Source organism: Rhinolophus sinicus, chromosome 4, assembly GCF_057876585.1.
Source record: "Rhinolophus sinicus isolate RSI-liver-muscle chromosome 4, RSI-T2T, whole genome shotgun sequence".
In the NCBI taxonomy this organism is placed as follows: Eukaryota; Metazoa; Chordata; class Mammalia; order Chiroptera; family Rhinolophidae; genus Rhinolophus; species Rhinolophus sinicus.
This window is the reverse complement of record NC_142504.1, coordinates 73226173-73243860: the sequence shown is the minus strand read 5'-3', so window position 1 is coordinate 73243860 and position 17688 is coordinate 73226173. Positions and strand designations below refer to the sequence as shown.

General features: G+C 48.7%; 1 protein-coding gene across 1 annotated transcript in view; it reads left to right on the top strand.

Moving 5' to 3' along the window:
- EMILIN2 (elastin microfibril interfacer 2) overlaps positions 1–16663 on the top strand; it is a 55957-nt gene extending 39294 nt beyond the window's left edge. The window contains exons 5-8 of the mRNA XM_019755771.3: positions 10291–10698; positions 11925–11957; positions 12710–12838; positions 15591–16663. Coding sequence (XP_019611330.3) covers positions 10291–10698; positions 11925–11957; positions 12710–12838; positions 15591–15928 — 908 coding nt within the window. The 3' untranslated portion in view covers positions 15929–16663. The remainder of the gene's footprint in view (positions 1–10290; positions 10699–11924; positions 11958–12709; positions 12839–15590) is intronic.
- Positions 16664–17688: the final 1025 nt, after the last annotated feature.

The following is a 17688-nucleotide window of genomic DNA, read 5'->3' as shown; positions in this document are numbered from 1 at the left end:
GATGTTTGGTTATTTGGGGGACAAAGGGTCCATGACTTCCGTCTAGGACTTGGACAGATGTCTAATTTCCAATCAGTGGAGAACCACTGCATTTTCATCACTGTCTCACCTTCAGCTCAGTGAAGTGAGTGTGAGGCCCTTCTCCTGGCCCCCGTACACTCCCACCCATTCATTCATTTAACAAATATTTACCGAGTCACGTCCTAGTGCTGAATTTTCAGCCCTCATGGATCTTACACTCTAGCTGGGAAGACAATGCACAACCAAGCAAATAAAGATCTGATTTCAGCTAGTGAGATTGGGGGAGAGTATATTTTAGGGGAGTGCTCAGGGTGGGATGCTCAGTGGCGATAACATTTGAGCAGAAATATGAATGAATAAAATGAGGGGCAAGGCCTGCAGAGATCTGTGGGACAAGTGTTTCCGCCAGAGGGCACAGCATGTTCAAAGGCCCTGGGGCAGGAAAGAGTTTGCCCTGTCTGAAAACTCAGAATGACAGTTTGATCAAGTCTGTGATCAAAGAAGGTCATAGGCAGTGAGGTCAAAGAGGGGGTAGGAACCAGATCATGTAGGATTTTTTAGGCTATGATAAAGAAGTTGGATTTTTAGTACAATGAGAAACTACCGTGTTTCCCCGAAAATAAGACCTAACAGGAAAATAAGCCCTAGCATGATTTTTCTGGATGACATCCCCTGAATATAAGCCCTAATGCGTCTTTTGGAGCAAACCTTAATATAAGACTGTCTTATTTTCGGGGAAACACAGTATCAGAGGATTTTGAGTCAGGAAGTGATTATTATTTCCCAGGTTTGCAATCCTAGCTACTCCATATGTTCTCTGTGACTTTGGGCAAGTTATTTATCTGCCTCACTTTCTGCATCTGTTAATTGGAAATAATAATACTTCAAAAAGTTCGTATGAGGATTAACACTCCTAAGTAGTGGAGTATTAAGTAGTCCTTGGTAATTACTCAATAAATATTACCTATTATTTTAAGCCTCTGTCCCTCCAATGGGTGTTCAGTCTGCTTCTGTCTGGACTTTTCTCCCTTGCTCTTCCTACAAACCCCCAGGCCTCCGCCTCAGAGGAATGAGCGGGCCTGTCTGTGCAGAAGACATGGGATGACAGATCTGGGTGTTGGGCTCCCGACTGCCCTGCAGAATGCTCTTGATAGCCAGAGGGCATTTTCTTCCCCCTTTCCCTTTTGTTTTCTTCTTTTCTAAATTGAGGGTCAGGTAGGAAGTGTAAAAAGCCTAGAAAAGTCCCCTCCCTAGTGTTCAGGATTCGTGTCCAAATACTTTTGTTGACCAGAAGCTTGGCACTTAGGGCCAAATTAGGTTCTAAATGACAAGGACATCTTAAGTCCTTTTTTCTTCTGTCCGCTTTGGCTGTAAGGGTTTGGCCCTCTGTGACTAGACAGTTCGTTTTCACAGATGGGCGGAGGCACTGGTCCTTCACATTCATCACCAGCCACCCCCTCCCTTCCCTTTAGTTGGTATCTTCCCCCACTGTTGGGGTGGGGACAGCTCTGGTGTCTGCCCCCCATGTGAGGCGGAAAGGCAGAGTCTTTTCTGCTGCACTGCACCTTGGACAGCCCAGCATACCCCAGCCTTCTCCTGGTCTGACGTAGGTGCTGAGCCTGGCTGGACTCCAGCATTTCTGCTGCTCCTCTTACAGTTGGAAGAGAAGGGGAGTTCCTGGTGTTGAGAAAGCTGAGGATGGTGGGCACATGAATATTTCTGTGCATCAGGGAAATTCTTTCCCTATGTCACAGTTCCAAGAAGGGACATGCCTGCCTAGAAGCCACAGTATGGTTTCAACATCCTCTAGTGACTAAGCATTACTTCCTTTTCCAAATTGCCCACTCTTTCTTCTGCTCATGTGCCATGCAGGATGTCATGCGGGGTCTCTGGTCCCGCTCCCCACATAAGAACACAGGACATGGTGAGGCCAAAAAGGAACACCCACGGAGCCATAGACAAGGGAGTCATACCACTATATTCTCGCTGGTGGCTGGGTTGGAGACACAGGAAGCAGGAGCCACACTATCTGCAACCTGCCATCCGCTTCTCTGCCAACCAACCCCACTTGCTAGCTGCAATCTGCTCTTGCTAGCTCAGCCACCATCTTCTTGCTAGCCCCCATTTTCTGCTAGCGTAGCCACGGCAGTTATATTAGTGGCCAATGGCTCACTGGTTACAGCTGAGGGCCAACTAGGCACAGCTGATGGCCATTTACTACCTGAGCCAGCACCTTTCCACGTGAGGGTGAGAGCCTGGAAACTACTCTCCTGGCTCTGTCCTCACATCATGTCTTAGGGTAATTTCTCATAGTACTTGAATTATATTCATGACGTTTCATTTAGGAGTGTTACAGATTTAGGAATTCCTTCTTTATCAAGTTGCTTTATCAAGATGTGCAAAATGTGTAAGAATGAAAAAGCATGGATTTTTCAAGTAATTAACCATAAAGGCTGGCCAGGGGAAGAGTAGCCAGATATGAATATAATGATGGTTTCGGCCCTCAACTTAAAATCAGCTGAGTTTGGGGCCAGTTTAGGTCTAAGACAGCATGATGGACTTGGAGTTTTATAAACATATAAAGGCTGAATGAACTGCATACACTGGGTCCGTGCTGAATCCCAACAACATGCACTCTTTGACCTTGTGGGCATCTGGTTTTTATAATGCTCTTTAATTGGTATAAATAGCAGCTGCTTTTCTCTATCTTAACCTTGAATTTAGAAGTACAGTGTTCTGAGGACTGAACTCTCCCATAGCTGCACGCAAAATCCTCTGGAAGCTTAAAAAAAATAAGAACTCCTGAGCTCACTCATGAGATTCCTTCTCAACAGGGATGAGGTGAGACCCAGGAATTTGTAATCAAATTTGTAATTAAAATAATAAATTCCAGACTCTGGTCCTGGAAGTGGAAGGAAGGCCACCTCAGAGACAGCAGGAGACAACTACCCAGGACTAGCTGTGCCCAGAAAGAAGGGGAGAAGAGGGGGCAGGAGGGAGGTGAGGAGAGAGAAGAAAACCACCAACTTTGACACCTGCCATCAACAAAAGGGCAACTGTGCATGTGGGAATCCACTTACGGATTCTGTTCTGTTCGTTATCTCTGTACGCCTTGATTACTGCAGCTTTATAGTAAGTATGAAAAATCAAGTAGCATAGATCCTTTCTGCATTTCCATATACATCATATACATTTTAGAATTAGTGTGGGGACAGAGTCCCAGAGAGCAGTTTCCAGGCTCTCAGCCTCACGTGGAAAGGTGCTGGCTCGGGTAGTAGATGGTCATCAGCTGTGACTAGTAGGACATCAGCTGTTACAGGTTAGCCATTAGCCACTGATATAATTGCTGTGGCTACACTAGTTGGTTGGTTGGTTGGTTGGGTGGTTGGTTTTTTGGGTGGGTGGGTGGGTGGTTGGTTGGTTGGTTGGTTGGTTGGTTGGTTGGTTGGTTGCAGAGAAGTGGATGGCGGATTACCGATCGTGGGGCTCCTGCTTCCCGTGTCTCCAACCCAGCTGCCAGTGAGAAATAGTGGTATGACTCCCCTACCTATGGCTCCGTGGGTGTTCCTTTTGGGCCTCACCATATCCTGTGCTCTTATGCGGGGAGCGGGACCAGAGATTCTGCATGACAATTAGCTTGTGAATTTCTACACAAAAAAAAAAAGATCCCAAGTGATGCTGATGCTCAGATAGGCGAGACTTCCTCTCTGGGATTCAGATAGTGAATTACTTTCCATTTCAAATGTAGTGCCACAGATTTTAACACATGCAACTAAAGTTGTATCTATATTTCTGTGTTGCACTTTTTAGAAATGCAGACCCGTTTTTGCCTGATTCCATGAGATTTCTGTGTGTTCACGTCTGGACTCACTTTCTTGGCTCGGCTCTCTTGAGGAAGAGTCTATATGGGCCCTTCTGTGATGTAACCAACATAGTATGGTCCCTTGTACAAGCTTGAGGGTTTTTTTTTTTTCCTCTTTATTCCAACCAAAGCCAGAAACAGCATTTAGGTTGCCATTTGCTCAGAGTAGAACCATTCCAGTGAATATACGTTTTCCCTTTCTTTGCTGTCAGAACAGTTCAGGTTTTCTGTCAGTCATGTCTTCAGCCTGAGAACCTTTCGTGTGCCCATGTGTCCTCCACTTAGAGGGCACACCTCCTGGCCTGCTCTCACCTCAGCCTTCCTGCAGGGAAGATCAGTAGCTGTTTCCTCAAGAAGCCCATTTCTTGTAGCCCACCCTGTGCCTGTTCAGGGTTCACAGTTCCTCTGAGCTTCCTGATGAGCAGGCATTTGTCATACCTGTCAGAGGTGGCGCATGAGCCTGTTCCCAGAAACTGAGCTTTTGCCGCAGTGTGGTAATCGACTCTGAAAAGATCCTACGTCCATCCACTTAGCTGCCTTACGTCAGCATTTCGATGGATTTTTTTTTTTTTTTTTTTTTAAGCCAGAAGTCTTGATTGACGTCTTTAACAGACTTCTATAGTTGCAGCATTTGGTGGGTGGACACACCCTCTGGATGCCAGGCAGATCAGATTTCACCTCCACTGGACTTCTAATGAATTGCACTTCACTCTTCCATATTACCCGCACCCATCACTTCATCTACTGGCACCGAATTCTGCCTGGGAGACAGGAGGTATTGCAGGTTTATCCTGTGTGACGGAGGAGGCTGATAACTCAGGAGGTTTCAGTGGCTTTCCCACAGCCAGGTCTCCAATACGGACTCTAATGTCTAAGACTAGTGTCTGTCCCATGTAGCCTCTTCTTCTGTGCCGAGACACCACCAAGTTGCCAGAAACATGCTAAGGAGCCTTAATTTTTGCAACTTAGATTCCCATTGCAACCAGCCTGCCTGCAGGGTTTCCTAGCAGCTGCAGGAGACAGAACACAGGCTTATATCAGCAAAGTGAGATAGAATCAGCTGCAAGATGTGCATTCTTAGCACATCGGCCTCGTGGATTATTGGGGATTTTCTCAGGATGTTTTTTGTTTTAGTAAAGTTGAAATTGGCTTTTAATAAGAACTTTAAAGAAGAGGGAGTGGCCTTGACTACTGGGTGTTAGGTCCATCTGTGAAGGCCATGGCCCTGCCCAACTTGCTCACGGTGGCTGTAGGGACAGAGCCCCAGAGAGCAGTTTCCAGGCTCTCGGCCTCACGTGCAAAGGTGCTGGCTCGGGCAGTAGATGGCCATCAGCTGTGACTAGCTGGCCATCAGCTGTTACCAGTTAGCCATTAGCCACTAATATAACTGCTGTGGCTACGCTAGCAGCAGATGGTGGCTGGGAAGTGCAGACTGCAGTTAGGAAGGCGGGTTGCGGATCCTGTGGCTCCTGCTTCCTGTGTCTCCTACTCAGCCACCAGCGAGACTATAGTGATATGACTCCCCTATCTATGGCTCCGTGGGTGTTCCTTTTTGGCCTCACCATGTCCTGCATTCTTATGTGGGGAGCGGGACCAGAGACCCCACATGACACCCTGCATGACAGTGGCACCAGGCCACACGCTGGCATCGTGACCGTGCCATGGGTCAAGGTCCCAGAACAAGAGCCAGTACATGTGTGGCTGATCCATTCCTTACCACTCCTCACCAGTAAATGCAGGGGCAGCAAAACTTGGCTCTTATGAAGAATTCAATTCAAATGGTCACTCTCTGAATTACAAACATATGTTCAGTTCAGAAAGATACCGACTGCCAGAGTTATCTTTCCAGAATGAGCAAAATCCTGTCCAGTCTTTGTTCAACTTGCAATAAATGTGCGCATCAGACACACCACAGATGCTGTGGAGTGAGCGTGAGCTGGAGAGGCCAGGGCTGGGGTCAGTCCAGGTCCAGTGCAGCTTTCTTGGTACTGTCTTTGCTGGGAAGTGATGGGAGCTTTGGAGCATTGAGCTCTCCACAGCACTTGTGGACGGACTCCCAAGGAGATTAGTGCAGGCTATTTGGCCTAAGCATTATATTTGTTCATTCTTTCCCCTCTGCCTTCCACTGGTATGACAAACCTGAGTGCTGAGGGAGTGATGACTATAAAAGAGAGAACTATCACTGTCTCTGTACACCAGCACTGGCCTAATAGGACCCCAGACTGGCAATTATTGGCAAAATTAGAGTGCCCAATTTAATGGCTGGCAGGAATTTGGGTGTGGCCTGTAGTACCTGCCATACTTCCTGCTTTCTTTTATTCACCAAACACTTAAATGTCTCAATGTCCTGTGCTAGGCCCTGTACTTAGCCCTGGGGATAATTGATCCCTAAAATGTATCCTCAAGTGCTCTTCACCCAGCACAAGAGGAAAGATAAGAAATTGAAAGGGCCTTTAGAGGCCCAAAGAGCTTTATGGTTCAGAGGCAGGATTGTTCAAGCCCTCCTGGGCAGATCCAGGATGGCTTCACGGAGGAGGTGGTATCTGAGCTGGGACTTCAGGGATGCGTGTGTTTCTCTCAGTGAGGCAGTCAGAAAAGGCAGTTTAGGGACTTTAGACAACAAAAGCAAAGGCACAAAGGAATGAAGCTCAGCTGAGAACTGGACGCCAGTGAGGGTGCCGAAGCCTGCAGGACGAGATGGCCAGGTGATGGGGGCTCAGGGTGTCAGACAGAGGAGATGTGATTCAATTTTATGAGCAGTGGAAAACAATGGAAGATTTTTGGCAGAGAAAAGGCGACTAGAATGCTTTCAAAAGAGCTCTGTGAAAAAGGTGTGGTAGAAGGAGCCAAAAATATTTCAGAATTAGAATCAGCTGGACTTATGAGTGATGAAGGAGAGCGGGGAGTAAAATATTACTCTGAGTGCCTGAATAAGCTGGCCAGGAGAAGGCTAGTAGATTTCAAAGAAACAGGGCTGGTTTGAAGGGTTTGGTGGGAATAGGTAAGAAAAGAACGACCAGTTTAAGGGGCTGGACTTTGCTATTTTAAGGTACTTTGCTGACTGTAATTCACTGAGGGTTGTAGGACTAAGGAAAAGTATGTTTAACTTTTAAGTTTTGAGTGGAGACAACTAAACTTAGTCTAAAAGGAAGGAGCTGATGAGGAGGAAGGAAGGAAAGAGGGATGAGAAGAGAGGAGTGATGTTGCATGGAGCAGCTCCAAGAAGAGAAGGGAGGTGGGCCCCGGGGGCTCAGACAGAAGGGTGTGCTCTGGGAGGAAGGATAACTTCTGAGCCGGGGGAACAGTGAAGAAGAGGAAAGAGAAGATGGACAAGAAATAGAGTCAAGCATGCTTGGATTGGAAGTGATGGGGTAGAAACAGGCCCTGGTGTCTTCTACAGTTACATCTTATAAAAATAAGTAAAACAGTACTGAGAATCTTATAATGAAAATCGGCATTGCTGCTAACACTTTTCTGTGTCACCCTTCTCACTCTCCAGGGGCAGCTGTGTGCAACTCTTTCAGCTGTTATTTTGCCCCTGATATTTGCCTCCATATTTCTAAATTGATTTATTAGCTTTAGACATCTCGCTATATAAATATTACATGTAGTATGTAGAAAGTATATGTATATGTCACTTATCAGCTACAGACAGCCTACACCTTAGACTCTCTCATGTCTCTCCCTGCTTCCCCTCCTCTTACTTCCAACAGACTTGTACCACAAAAATCAAATCAATATTTATGTTGTTATGAACTTAAATAGCTCAATAATAGCTAAATATGATTATGTTGCTTTTTGTTTTGCTTTTCATAGTAGTGTTCCCTTGTTATTTGCTAGATTTAATGTATATTTTGGATTTTTCTCTCCCATCAATACTCTGTCATATAATTTTCCATAGCATAAAATGTATCAGATACTTGTCAACTCCATTTCTTAAAACAAGTGAACCTCCTTCCTGGAGTCCTCTCTCTTCTTGATCCAATCTGGACTGCTTATTCTCTAAACTTGCTATAAGACTTTCATTCTGAAATTTCCTTCACTACCATCCTAGAAATTTCTTGAACCTCTTTTTGGTCGGAGACCCTTTTCTTTATTTCACGTTTCTTTCATGGTTTATTCCCTTGTTTCAGTGGAGCACATTTTCCAATAGCTTTCTAAGAAATGGTACTTGAGGGAGTTTTGTTTGTTTTGCAAATTGCATATCTGAAAATGTTTTTATTCTAGTCTCATAATTGACAGATATTTTGGCTGGGTATAGAATTCAAGGTTAATAATGATATTCCCCTAAGATTTCAAGGCGTTGTTCTCTTGCTTTCTAGTTTTTGATCCTGTTGTTGAGAAGCCGGATGACCCCCTTCTCATTCGAAGTCACTTAAAAAATGTTTTTCCCCTGAACACTTCTCTTTATCCTCAGTGTTCTGACTATGCCTTATTCAATAATTGTGCTGGGATCTTTCATCTTCTTTAGTCCTGAGAAATTGTGTGTGTTGTATTTGATAATTCTCTCCTTACCTCATCATCCCTTCATCCCAGTTTTTCTGATCTTTTGTTTTTTGGTGAGGGAAAGACTTCCGGGTTGACCCTCTAATTTTCTTATGGTTTCCTTCCTACTAGCCATCATTTTGTCTTCCTGTTCTACCTTCTAAAAGATATCCTTGATTTTTATCTACCAAAATTTCATTGAATTTTCTTATTTTGGCAAGCATATTTTTATCAGCAAAGGCTCACCCTTGTTCTCTGATTAGGCCTTTTTTATAGCAATCTATTCTTGCATCTTTAGATGGTGCCTTCTATTTTCTATGAGGGTATTACATGTTTATTTTCTTGTTATTTTATTGTCTGTTTCTTCAGAGTTCCTTTTCATTAATGTTGGTTGGATGGCTTGTTTTGGTCTCTTTCACATTAGAGGCTTTCCTTGCACTTCAAGTGATCTTAACTGTGGTTCATATTTAAAGGTGAGGCATAGATAGGGTTTCATGCTTGTGGACTTGACAGCAGAGTCAATTTGAAGATTTCTCCTATATCTGACCTGAGATATAAACAAGCATCCTAGAAGCTGAGCAAGGGAAGGGGGCTGGGCTCCTAATTCAGTAAACTTTGACTTAGTGTTTTCAGACTGTTGTGTCAACTCCTGTCCTCCACTCTGGCTGGTGTCCCTATGTCTGGAATCCCTCTGCCTATTTCACTGTCTAACCCAGCCCTTCTCAACCAGGGTTCTGAAGAGAAGGCCTGATGCCGTCCCACTGATTGGCATGAATTCACTTTTCTTCTCTGCATCTAGACTGGTATTAGCTCTGTATTAACCTTGGGAGAATTGAGAAAGTGATAACTCCACTCATTCTCTATAGGGCTTAATTCTCTCATGGAGCACTGGTCAGGAAAGGCTGTTTTAGAAACAACCTCCCTTTGGGGCTGGAGGTGGATGAGCAAGCTGGCTCTGTGGGTGGAGGGGGAGCATGTGTTTGATATGTCATATTTACCTTAGTGAGTTTTAAAATCAAACTAGACAGTGGGTCAAAATGCAATCATTGATTTTGCCAGAACATAATTTATAGCTTTGGAACCTGGGCATTGCAGGCACAATGGGGACTGAGGAGATGGGGGATGGCTTTTGAGGGTGGTATCTGCCCATTCCCAATTATTTTTAGATGCCTTGTGGGCCCTCAGGAAGCCTTCCTGGAAGGCTAGTTCCAGGAACGTATTCACTGGAGGAAAGGGTGGCAACTTCCCGGCTGTGTCACAGCACCATCCCAGGATGGAAGGCAAACGTTGATCAGGGGTGGAAATCCCCTTGGTTGGGGATCTTAAGGTTGTGGTGACAGGCAAGGGCTGTTGCTCCTTTGGGTCCTGGTCTCGCTGCAGAGGTGGCCAGAGTTGCCTGCCCCTGCTTGGGTCGCCTTGCTATCTGTGCCTAGAAGCTCCTTGGCTTGTGAAGCTGTCCACAGTGACCCCAAGACTAGCTTGTTTAAAAGAATGTAAAGTTGCTGCTGGCAGCAGATTCCTCTCAGTAATTTGTGATAACATCTGGAGTATCATTATGCAGTAAAATCAGGAAGTTTTGGGTGCTGGAGCCAAGAATGGTACTGTTTTAAAGAGTGCAACCATTATATAGGAAGGCTGAAAATCCCACTTCCTGGGGCATGTGGGCCCCAAAAGCCCTTCTCAAAGGCTTCCGGGCCACCCAAGGGCAGCTTGACCTGAGGTCTTTTCTGAAGCTGTGAGGCAAGCTGTCCCCATGCTGTGGTGGCTGCTCTTGTGTTCCTCAGGGCAGTCACAACTTTGTTGATCCTACTACAGGGGCAGCCACCTAGGCACACACTTTCAGTTTCTCAGAGGGGCAGTGACTGAGCAGTCGAGCCTGAGGTTTTTAACTGTGTATTTCTTTCCATTTTCCAAATGCTCAGCTGAGGAGCCCTCAGAAGCACCCCCACCGCGAGGGAAGGACCTGCAGACCCCAGAGAAGCCCCCGCAGCTGGCAGAGGCCCCCACAGAGCCATCTCCTCCAGAACTGACCCCTCCATTGCTGCCCAAGCCCAGTGCATCCCCACCTCCCGAGGACCCTGGACAACAGCTGCACACAGGCCAGCAGCCTATTCTGCCTAAGAGACCTCTGCAGCCGCTGCCCCCACCAGCATGGCCCGGCTGGACAGGGCTGCCATTCTTGCCTGGCTCCACTGGGGTCATCATGGAGACTGGAGAGGCTGGGCCTCCAGGGAGGATGGGCATGTCAGGCAGGGGCCTGCCCCAGGGGGTGGATGGCCAGACAAGGCAGGTGCCCATTCCCAGCGCAGAAGGCTTCGCAGGAGCACCAGGTGAGTCCATGGCCACCGTTGCTGTGCACATCTGAGCTGCAGAGGGTGAGAATGAATGGAGGGGCAGCCTGGGCCTCAGGGGCCTGCTGCAGGGGCTTTGTGGGTCCAGGGTCCAGCCTTCAGGGTGTAAGGTCCAAAATTTAGCTCTCCAAAGGTGCTGAGGGCTAATTGACTCTCCAGAGGCTGGGGTACCCCAGGGACAGTGCAGTAAATTACACTTAGAATCGCCCCATGGGCTGGACTACCTGGGCCATGGGGCAGCTCGATCTTCCCAGCAGGAAGTGTACCTGGGAAGCCAAGTGTGTACTGGGAGCTTGTTTCTCAGCAGACAGCTGCATGCCAGAGTGGGTAGGCCAGAATGTTCTGGCTCAAATCCCAGCTGTGTCATCACAAGCTTTGAGACCTGGGGCAGCTTCCTAACCTGGGGTTCAGCTCCTTCCCTGCAGAGTGAGGACAGTAATAGGGCCCCCGAGTACTGTGAGGCTGGAGGAGGACAGCCTCGTTCAGTGCTTGGCTAAGGCGTATTCCATGCGAGTTGTGTCAGCACCAGTGGGAGGTGAGGTGATGGTGTTGGGCAAAGCCAGGAGGGAGACAGAAAAGGGAGCAGGCATTTGTGGGATCCCCACCACGTGCCAGGAATCAAACCAGGAGCTTGATCTCCTATAGCTCTCCTGACAGCACTGTGAAGCTGATATTAGTTCGAATTACCGATGAGGAAACTGAGGCTCAGGGCTATGACTTGCAAACAAATGGTGTTGGACAGTTTGTTTTCTGTTAGTTTCATATATCATGAATGCTTATATGCTATTGGGTTACTGTCTGTCCATCCATGCCTCCATCTATCCGCGTGACAAACACTGCATCTAGCCTCGCTGGGGGCGAAGCCTGTGAACAGACAACACTCCTAGAGGGCAAGCATGGTAGTTGGCATGTGTGAGTCTGATTCAGTCTTTGGAGATCTCCTCCCTGGCTTGAGAAGCCCCAGCATCACATCTTTCTCTTCATGTTCCCCCAGCCAGCTCCCCCTCAGGGCCATCTCTGCCTGGGGATAAGCCGGCTAGCAAGGAGGCAGGCACACTGGGTGCTAGGGAGGCAGCTTGGAGTGGGTGCCCTTGCTTTATGTCTATTTAAAGAAATAGTGTAAGGAGCAGGGAGAAAAAGAGGGGCTCTGAAAAAATGAGATGCTGTTTAGGATTTTGATACTCCATTCCACTTTTGTTTTTCAGGATACCCTAAGTCACCTCCTGCAGCCTCCCCAGGTACGTCTGCTTGGAGACCAGGGCAGGAGGCTGGCTCTCCTTGGCAGCCTCTGTCCGGCATGTCCCTCCTCCTCCCTTCAGTCTGTTGGTGTGGGTGGAGGTTGGGGCCCAGCCCTTCCCCACCAGCAGCCATGGGATAGGGCCTCTGCTGACTGCAGTGGACTGAGCTTCCTCACAAGGTTTGCTCCCCAGAGAGGGTCAGAGTCTTGCCTGAGACAACGAATTTTCCCTCATGCTTTATCCCAGCTCATGCAGTTTCCCGAGGACCACTGGGTGGGCCTCTGCCCGGTGTGGCCCTGACCTGCTTCCTGGGAGTCCAGGTTTTATTGGTTCTTCAATAAGTAAGCAGCTCCCTAGGTTTTTCTCATTACCCACTCCCTGCCCACCCCATGCCCCCACACAAAAGCCCCCTACCTCTCACACACAGCATCGCATGCTGTCTGCTCTCACTGAGGGATTCTCAGTCTCACACAAAATCGTCCTTAGCCCCCCCCCCCCCATGTCACACACACACAAAATCTCTTATGCACAGTGTCACACACACAGTCTCACACACACTTCCAGCAAATCCCTGTCCAACTGCCCAGCTGTGCCCACTGCTGATCTGACAAGGACCATCTGGCCCTCAGGTGAGGACGGTGTGTGTCCTTGGGTGCTTTCCTACTTAAAGGCAAAATAAACTGGTGAGGCTGCCTCTCAGAACAGGTGCTGACCCCGTCCGCCTGTGAACACTTGTGTCCTCTCTGTTCCAGGGGTTCCGGTGCCCTCTCTGGTGTCTTTCTCTGCAGGGCTCACCCAGAAGCCTTTCCCCAGCGATGGGGGCGTTGTCCTCTTTAACAAAGTGCTGGTCAATGACGGGGACGTGTATAACCCCAGCACGGGTAAGTTCTGAGGGGCCGCACTCTCTGGGGTCCTGGGGGGTGGGCGTCACTCTAGAGATGCTCCAGTAGCTGAGGGCACTTGAGGGGGTGGTTGGCAATGTTGCTGTTCCTTGTTGTGGGTTTTTGTGAAGAGGTTTCCAGCTCGCAGGCAGCAGGGTGGGTGGGTGTGCAGTGACATTTCCCAGTCATGAGGTCAGCATATCAGCCCTTGCCATGGGACTTGTTGTTGTTCATGTGATTGTGGAGGTTGTTAGAAAGGCTCTCCCAGCCACAGCTAACAAAGCCTGGGACAGGACAGGCTGGAGACCACCTCACCCTGCCTCCTTCAGGAGCTCATGGTTTATGATTAACTGAGCCAAGAAAGGGACAGCCTTCCCTCCAGAAGGTGGCCGTGTGTGGTCTTTTGCCCTGAAACAGAACCACTTCAGCTACCTGGATTCTGCCTGCCCTAGTCCGAGAATAGTAGGGACAGAAGTCACCCTAGGTTCCTGCAGCGCAGGTTTGCTCCCTCCCCCCACCCCACCACCCCGGAGCCTGGGCTCCTGTCTCTGGGGACTGGAAGCAGAGCCCTTCCCATCAGGTCAGATGTGGATGGACATGGTCTCCTATGTAAAGGGAAGGTGAGCCAGGCCTTCGCCTGGTCCATTGATGTCCCCCTAGGGGGCGTGCTTCCCTACCTGGCCCACTGGCAACCCTCGAGGAAGAAGAGCTCTAGGTATGCCTGAGTCAGATCAGGGCAGAGCCCTGAGGCAGTTGCTGAGGGCCCAGATGGCCTGGGTGTTTTTCCTGAGGAGCTCGGACACTGAGGAGAGGCCAGTATCTGGGACCATCAAGTGCCAGCAGACCAAGGTGCCAACATGGGTACTCAAAGGGTTGCATGTATGTGGCAGCTGGTGCGTTTCTGGGAGGCTATTGGGAGATGGAACCGAGTTCCTTCTGAGTAGTTTTTAGTCATCACCCTCACGTCTTCCCTGTCTGACCACCGTCTAGTTACCTTGTTTCCCCGAAAGTAAGACCTAGCTGGACATCAGCTCTAATGCGTCTTTTGGAGCAAAAATTAATATAAGACCCGGTATATAATATATAATATAATATATATATAATGTAATATATATAAGACCAGGTCTTATATTAATTTTTGCTCCAAAAGATGCATTAGAGTTGTTGGTCCGGCTAGGTCTTATTTTCGGGGAAACATGGTAAATCCTGCCTGTTCTTAGGACAGTGGTTCTTAAGTGTTAGTGAGCATTAAAATCTCCAGGAAACATGGAACTCTGGGTCCTCCAGGCTGACTGGAGGGAAGCCCAGGACCCTGTTTCTGATCTGCTCCTGAGGCTTGGAGGCAGGAAGGCTGGGGCGTGACAGATGCTGCTTTGCTTTCAACTCAAGTATGGCTTCCTCTGGAGCCCTCACTCCATGCTGCCTTGGTGGTGGGGACTGCTTGTCCACTGTCAAGCAGGGACGATGACCCACATTTCTCCCACAATCCTGGGATGTCCAGTCCAGAACCTTTCTCGTCGAGCAGGTCCTCAGTAAATTCTGGGTGACCCTGAGGAGGCCTCACCTCAGGGAGACTCTGAGGGAATGAAGGCCAGGGGCCCAAAGTGCTGGGGCCGGGTCTGTCCTCACGCCCAGGTACCTCAGGACATGCTCCTGGAGCTTTCGCTTCCTTACTATTAAAAGCTGGGGAAGGGAGCTGGGTGGCCTGGCATTTTTCAGGACAGTTTGAAGGGCCAGCCCCTGCGAGTCCTTCTCAGCTCCAGGCCCCACCCTTCTGTCAGCTCTTGGCCTGTGGTCCACGTTCCATGTCTCGTCCTCCCCGAGCTCAGGGGAAGTGGCTGGTCCTGTCAGCATTTGGTGTGGGCTCTGACTCTTTTGGCTGTGGAGCCACCTACAGTTGCTGCTGCTTTACAAATGCAGCAGTATCTACATCTACAAACCTTATTTCCTCTTTCTCATACCGTCTCCTCAGCTCCGACCACCACTCTCCTTGCCCTCCCAGGCCCAGACCTATGAGTCACTGGCTAAGTGAAAATCAACTTATTCCTGGGCATGAGTGGATGCTACCTATATACTGGTCCAGTGCAGGGAAACTGGCTCTTCCATGGGAGAGCTGGTTGTGGACGTTCCCTGTGTTAGTGACAAGCTTTGTGGGTTTTTTGGAGGCCAGCCTGCTCAGGAGGCAGCTTAGGTGTTTTGTGGATATTGTGCCCAGCAGCTAAGCTGTGAGGCTAAGTTGGCCTTGAGGTGCTTTCAGTGATGGAGAAAACTCCGAGGCAACCAGGGTCCGGGTGGCTCGCCTCCCCATTGCACCTTAAGTGAGGGGGGCTCAGCCCTGCATCTTCACCAAGCACGGGGGGTATACACGGCATTGCAAAGGCTGGTGGACCCAGTTGCCAGAAATGTTACAAGGAGTGAGCGCTCTTCCAGCAAGGCTGCCAAGTTCTATCCGTGGACTGTGTACAGTGCTAAGGGACAGGTTTTTCCTAGGGCTGCTCTGGGTGTAGTGAGGTATATTAATTATACCAAATGCTCAGGGGTTTGCAGTAGTCGTCCTGTTCTGGATGTGACACACAGAAGACAGTGAGTCTTGCAGTGAGGCCTGGGTGAGTGGCAAAGAGCAGTGCATGCTAAGGGGGTCTGTCCTTGGGTGGGTGTAGGTGGGCTACCTCCCCAAGACTTAACCAATAACCTATTGCAAGGGGCTATGATGGGGTCACACGAGCACAGGTATCTGTCTTCCTCCTCCCAGGGATCTTCACGGCTCCATACGATGGGCGCTACCTGATCACAGCTACCCTCACTCCTGAGAGGGACGCGTACGTGGAAGCTGTCCTGTCGGTCTCCAATGCCAGTGTGGCCCAGCTGCACACAGCCGGCTACAAGAGAGAATCCCTGGAATACCACCAGCCCCAAGGGCCTCTGCATACTTGTGGGGGCCCCGGGGCATTCCACCTTGTTGTGCACTTGAAGGCAGGAGATGACGTCAACATAGTAGTGACTGGGGGCAGGTTGGCTCACACGGACTTTGATGAAATGTACTCCACATTTAGTGGGGTTTTCTTATATCCTTTCCTTTCCCACCTCTAGGCCACAGGGGAAAGTTAAGGGGAAAAAGTTGTAAGAACTGGAAAGCTTTAATATATTCAGTTTATGTATGTTACTGGAGCAATGGTCTAGTTTTCTGCAGCCATCCCCACCACCTCCCCCAACATGAAGGCTTTCCCTGGCTGTGGAGGCCCCCACACCTTCAAGTTCCCCAGCAGGCTGCAAGGAGTGACACACACCGTTAACATGGCCACTGACTTCTGTCACTCTCGACACGCCCCTACCTGTGAGCTGGGTCCTCCTCTCCCAGCTCAGGCTCTGCCCCAATGGGCCTGAGCTGGGCCTCCAGGGTGCCAGACGAGGAGGCTCAAACTGCTGCCCTGTAGGCCTAGGCCGTGGGATCACGTCCTGCTGACGGAGAAGGAAGAGCTGCAGGATACCGGTCTGGGAGGAGGCAGCCTGGCCAAAATTGATCCCTGTGGCTAGTCTGTGATAGGAGAGCAAACCTGTCACCAACTGTCTTTGTGTTTATTTATACTGCATGCAGGAGAGAAGTTTAAACACTGAAGTGCTGACGTGGCACGTGCTACCACAGAGACCTGGGGTTCACAGTCTGGACTGTCCCAGGTTTGGTTCACCACGGCTCACCCCGGGGCCTCTCCCCAGCTGTGAACGGATGCACGAGAGACTATTTGCACAGCTTATTGGGCTCCTTGAATGACATGTACAATTTAAGTGCAGAGACAGGGAGTGTCAATAAAGATGTAAAACCACTAACCCACTTCAAGTTACTTAAATCTGGTGCCTTATGGATTGAGAGTTGTTGCTAAAAAGCAAACTGCAGAAAGGTAATTGACTTTCTGATGGCTGTAGAAAGTAAGCTTGAATAAATTAATCTTAACTACATAATTTACCCCTCAGCATCCACGATGTACACTTGGTTCTTTTTTGCTTATAAAGACAGACCAGATGTGCTTGGAGGTCAAGGCTGCCATGTGAGCCCCACAGCTGGAGGAGCTACTCCAGGGGGTGCTGAGCATTCACATCTAATCAGCAGCTGCCCAGGCATTAGCCTGGATCGCTGGCTGCCCCGCCCACAGATGCAACTTTAAGAACTCGTGGGTTCCTAGGCAACGGGAGGCCCAACATAAAGCTGAGCACATACTGAAACCTGAGCTCATCTGAGAAAAGCAGGCACCATCTCGTGGAGAGCACGTTCTGTTCCAGAGAAGCCCAGGCATGTTACTCCCTGACCAGCAGCCACAGAAACCTCTAGGCAGACCCTTAGCACCAGGTGGTCTCTGCTCATCAGCTTGATAAAATTTGTTGGTCAATCAAGCGCCACTGGGGGAGGCAAGACCCCCTAGAGCCCCAGGGAAACATGTGGACCACAAACAAGTTTCCTTGGTCTGAATCAAGCCACCAGATACTCTTACACTGTAAAAATTGCTTTCCGTTTCCAAGACTGCTTGCAAATGAGATTAAGGGTGACCACCGGACACTGCAGAGAGGAGCCTTCTTCCTCACCTCCCTCACCTAGGGAGCAGTGACCAAGACCTTGAGAGTTTGCTGTTTTAGTATTTTAACTCGTTGCGTACGGCGGGGTTTAAATCCCTCATACCCTTCTGTTCCGGCAGGTTTTTAAAAGAAACTACTTTAAAATGCACTCTTCTCTTTTAAGTGTAAATGCTTCTATGTCATTTATTATTTTTCTATAAATAATAAGATTCTACAAATAAATTATTCTATAAATTATTCTACAAATAATTCAATAAAATATGCAAAGTAAAAAGAGTCAACAG